General features: G+C 43.9%; 1 protein-coding gene across 1 annotated transcript; it reads left to right on the top strand.

Moving 5' to 3' along the window:
* The first annotated feature begins 1,181 nt into the window (after window positions 1-1,181).
* On the top strand, window positions 1,182-4,231 carry LOC144891058 (uncharacterized). Its single transcript, XM_078773439.1, has 2 exons — window positions 1,182-3,102; window positions 3,241-4,231. The coding sequence occupies exons 1-2, from the start codon at window positions 2,734-2,736 to the stop codon at window positions 4,087-4,089; spliced, it is 1,218 nt and encodes a 405-aa protein (XP_078629565.1). The 5' UTR covers window positions 1,182-2,733; the 3' UTR covers window positions 4,090-4,231.
* Window positions 4,232-5,041: the final 810 nt, after the last annotated feature.

Here is a 5,041-nt window from a genome sequence, read left to right as displayed (position 1 = left end):
ATGCAAATTACTGCTGCCATTATCAAAAAAACGATTTTTGACATATCTCAGCCAATATTGCAGATAATTGAAAAATGAAGGTGTCTAGACCCATGTTTTGAAGGGCATAGATCATGATAGAACTATTCATAACATGATTACATGTGTCTATGGTATACTAGTATGCATATTAATGCTGTAATTACAAAATAATCAGTTTTACAAATGATAAGGATACGTTAATACTGCAGATAACTTAACATGGTACATAAGGGGTCTAAACCCAGGTATTTTCAAGGTTAAATGTCAACAAGATGCTCCTGAGTCTTGCATAGGGGCGGGACATTGGCAGTAACATTGGTACCACTCAACTTTTCTTCCCACCATTGACTTTGTATTGCGAGAGATTTTCACTTGCTTATTTAAAGGTTTCTCACCCAGCCCACGTAAAATCTACCAACTCCTGCTGTTAACTCCCAAACATATTTTTTTATGTTATCCAATCACAGTGCAGAAATGACAGACTAGAGATCCAAATTAGTGCTGCTATAGCTGCCATTTTACATTTCCATCCATGTAACATGCGCGCTCGCGCGCTCGTATCAATTGGTAATGTCGCGCGCTCGTATCAATTGGTAACGTTGATGTTATTGAATACCTCAGTTGAAAGTTCAGTCTTCCATTCCATCTGTGTGTTGTTCTTGGTATTCATCCTCCAATCTAGCCAGGTAAGATGCTAACTATAATGTTACTCACACTCTTGACTTCAGTTTCTGCATGAAATCATAAACAGGCAGAATAACAGCTGAGCCAGCTAGCACCATGTTAGCTAACGTTAAAGCTAGCCTCATCTATGTACAGTATGTTCCTAATGTCGGTGTAACTTAAACTTTTGTTAATGCCAAACATGAGACATATCTGTTGACTTCTGTATATGAATTGAACCAGAAAGAGGCACGACAGCTGAGCTAGCTACAGTAACTTAGCACAATGTTTCATTGGCCTAGATAGCTAACGTTAGTGTGGAAGAATTTAGATGTTTTAGCTATTAGCACTTTTGATGCCACTAAACATGGTTTAGTCAGCTAAAAAGTACCCTAGTGTAGAACATGACTCAGAACCTCTGTTACCTCACTGAAAACTCAGAGCCTCCTTTCACAGGCACTTTTAACATCATTCGTGATTTCTTATTTGTCATTTAACAGTGATGGTAGACATCGACAGCAAGCATGCCCAAAAGAAAACGGAGTGTAGAACCTGCAGCCCAAAGCTCTCCTCCTACATGCATCCTTCATGTACCATCCATGTCTGATCATGGGGATTTCACGCCCCTCCGTAAAATTAAAGGATCTGCTTCAGAAAAACTGCAACTGCTTCAAAAGATCCGGGATAGACGTCTCAACCAACCGCATGACTCCCCATGTCGTATGCAATCAGTATGTGATCAGATCCCGGCAACTCTTCCTGATGACCTAGAAAGAGTAGGATATCACAGCAAGTGTTATAAGCACTTTGTCCGCCACTTTCATCGTCTGGGAGATGATACAGAACCAGGGCCATCAACCTCATCATGGCATCACTCTCCTCGTAAACCAGGAGGTTCTGCTGAACCCATCTTCCCGCCAGAGTGTATATTTTGTGAGAAAGTTGAGACCAAAGATGCTCATCGCAATACTGAGAGGCCTACAACCTTCCCATCCTTTAAAAACAAAGAAAATGCATGGGAGCAAATCGAAACACGGGCTGAGAAAATGGGTCTCTATCGACTCCATCGAAAGGTGAAAAACAAAGACCTCTTTGCATGTGAGGCCAAACACCATCCGTCATGTTTTAAAGCTTTCCGCACAGCATTCTACAACTATGAGCGTGCGATTCACAGAGCCGAAGCACCAAAGGAGCAGGCTTGCATGTCAGCCGCCCATGAAAAGGCATTCAACTCAGTACTGGAACACATTCAAACCCAGGTCATCCAGCAGAATAAAGTTCTACAGCTTTCTTCCTTGCGCTTGCTCTATGTCGAGGAACTGAAACTGAATGGATATGAGAACTCAAATTATCGGTCAGAGAAACTACTGAAACGCCTACAGAATGACCCAATCAAGGAGCATATCCACTTCACGAAGGTTGATCATGACAAATGTGATGTCATTTCTTTCTGGCTTGTGCACAGCTCAAACATAACAGTTTCCAATGCTCTCGCACGAGCATTCACACTCGGAAGCACAAACAAGAACCAAAATGTTGCCCTCCAACTTCGCCAGGGTATTCTACAGGCTTTCAGAGAGTGTAAAGACCAACCATGGCCACCAACAGCTGAAGACATGGAGCTCAATCCTGAAGACATCCTACCTCCAGACCTTGTCCGCTTTCTCAGCGTGCTAATGACTGGCAAGGAGGGCATCGAGACAGAAAAGGTGAAGCGTCTGGTCTTCTCCATTGGACAAGATCTGTGCCGTGCAGTGTCAGATGGAAAATGGAAGTTACCAAAGCACATTCTCCTCTGTGTGACTGTAAGGCACCTGTTCCGAAGCAAACAGCTCACCACAATACTACACAGGCTTGGACACTCTGAGAGCTACGATTTCGCCTTGGAGTTGGAAACTGCTCTCGCCAAGGTCCTGGATGAAGTCTCAACTTATCGTACACCACAAATTGTGACAGGAGAGGGCAACCTTGTTTCTGCACTACCTTTTAGAGGACACCACACCACAAGATCTGCAATACCCCAAGGATGCCCTGTTCATCCAGGATGGAATGGCGCTGCTGCATACCCTTGCCAACCTTCCCCCAACATGTGGTGAGATATGCTTGCAGGTGCTTGATCAGATGGTGGCCAAGCAGCACTTTCTGTTCTCCACTGACAGTTACCATCCTGAGTCAATCAAAGCGCAGGAAAGGCTGAGGCGGGGCAGCTCAGAGAAGATCATTCTGGCTGGACCAGCAACCAGGAAGCCATATGACTTCAAAATGTTCCTTGCAAATGACGACAACAAAAAGCAGATGTGCCAGCTTCTTCTGAAAGTGTGGAGTGGACAAGAGGCAGCTACCAGGCTGGAGAGAACAGAGATGGCTGTGCTGATCGTGGAGGGGAAGGCCCACCAACTTGCCTCAACGAATGGCAAGGTAAAATTGAAAGCCCTTCGTGAATGGCGATTCAATTTGTAATTTTTCCTGAAAAAAAGGTGATTACCTGTGATGTTTGTCTAGATCTGAAACTGGCAGTGACTGGTGATTGAAATGCGGTGCCTTTTTGTGTTTCAGGTCGAGGTACGTGAACTCCCCACGATCTACAGCAACCAGGAAGAGACTGATACCAGGGTGGTTCTGTACCTCCATCATGCTGCTACCATCGGATACAAGAACGCTGTAGTCAGAACACCGGACACAGACATCCTCCTGATCCTGCTCCACCATGCCCACAACATCAAGCTGACGGTGTACCTGGATACAGGGTCAGGGAAGCATCGCCAACTTGTCAACGTCTCTGAGCTGGCAGAATCCCTGGGAGAGGACTACTGTGCCACTCTCCTGGGGTACTATGTGTTCAGCGGAGAAGACTGCACCAGTGCCTTCAAAGGGAAGGGAAAAGTCGGGCCCTTGAAAAAGCTGGAGAAGAATCCCAGGTTTCACAGGGCATTCGGTGAACTGGGTGACAACTGGGATGCCAACCCTGAGGTGGAGAGGCAGTTAGAAAAATTCACCTGTGTGATGTACGGCCAGAGTCGCGAGTCATCAGTGGACATTGTCCGTGCCAAGCTGCTACGAAAAATGGTGGGAGAGGACAAGACCCTCACATCCAAGTCCAAGGTTGATCTGGCTCGCCTTCCTCCATGCCAGTCTGCCCTGAAGCCGCACATCCAGCGTGTGAACCACCGCGTAGCATTGTACAAAAGAGCCGATCAACCTATCATCGAAAAGCCAAAACCTTATGAGGAGCAAGGATGGATAAGGACTGATGAAGGACTGTTGAAACCAATGTGGTCCAGTGGTCCCATCCTACCAACCTCACTGGTGGATCTTCTGAACACAGGAGAGCACGAAGAGGAGGAGGAAGAGGAAGGAGAAGAAGAGTTTGACTCTGACGATTTCGATGAAAATGATGATGACTGACTCAGTGTAGAATCACTAATGCTAATGATGTTTATCTAAAACAAGCAAGAGAAGAGTGGTCACATTGAGTGCTAGGACTATTTTGACAGTTGTAATATTTAGAAAAATAAAACTTTGTGTTAACGTCTGTGTAGACGGACCTTAATATGAGTCTATTATTTCGTAAAACTGTGATTATTTTGTAAATAAAGCACTAATTAGCATACTAGTATACCATAGACACATGTAATCATGTTATGAATAGTTCTATCATGATCTATGCCCTTCAAAACATGGGTCTAGACACCTTCATTTTTCAATTATCTGCAATATTGGCTGAGATATGTCAAAAATCGTTTTTTTGATAATGGCAGCAGTAATTTGCATAAAAATGGTATGTGGGACATTTTTTCAGCTTGGGGCCATAGCTAGTCATTTTCTACACATTTTTTCCAATCTAGAAACACTGATTAGAAGTATATCTCCGGGGGGTGCAGGGGGACCTAGTCTTCCTACTAGACTATTTATCTATATATCTACACATCTGGGCAGTGCCTGTGTTGTCACTTAACGACTCCCTCAAACTTTTGTTTCCGTGGTTGTGAAGTGTTTATAATAACGTGGTGGTGGTTTTGAATCACGTGGGGGTGAGGTATTTTTAATTATGTGGTGGTGAGGTATTTTTAAATCAAATGATGGTGAGGTGTTTTGAATTACGTGGTGGTGAGGTGCTTTTAATTATGTGGTGGTGAGGTGTTTTTAATTAGTTGGTGATGAGGTATTTTGAATTACGTGGTGGTGAGGTGTTTTGAATTAATTGGTGGTGAGGTGTTTTTAAATGACGTGGTGGTGAGGTGTTTTATTACGTGTTTTATGGCTGTGAGATGTTTTTAATTTCGGGGTGGTGAGGTATTTTGAATTACTTGGTGGTGAGGTGTTTTTAATTTTGTGGTGGTGAGGTGTTTTTAATTTC

Source organism: Myxine glutinosa, chromosome 2, assembly GCF_964187855.1.
Source record: "Myxine glutinosa chromosome 2, kmMyxGlut1.1, whole genome shotgun sequence".
In the NCBI taxonomy this organism is placed as follows: domain Eukaryota; kingdom Metazoa; phylum Chordata; class Myxini; order Myxiniformes; family Myxinidae; genus Myxine; species Myxine glutinosa.
This window is presented reverse-complemented; position numbering and strand designations above follow the sequence as displayed.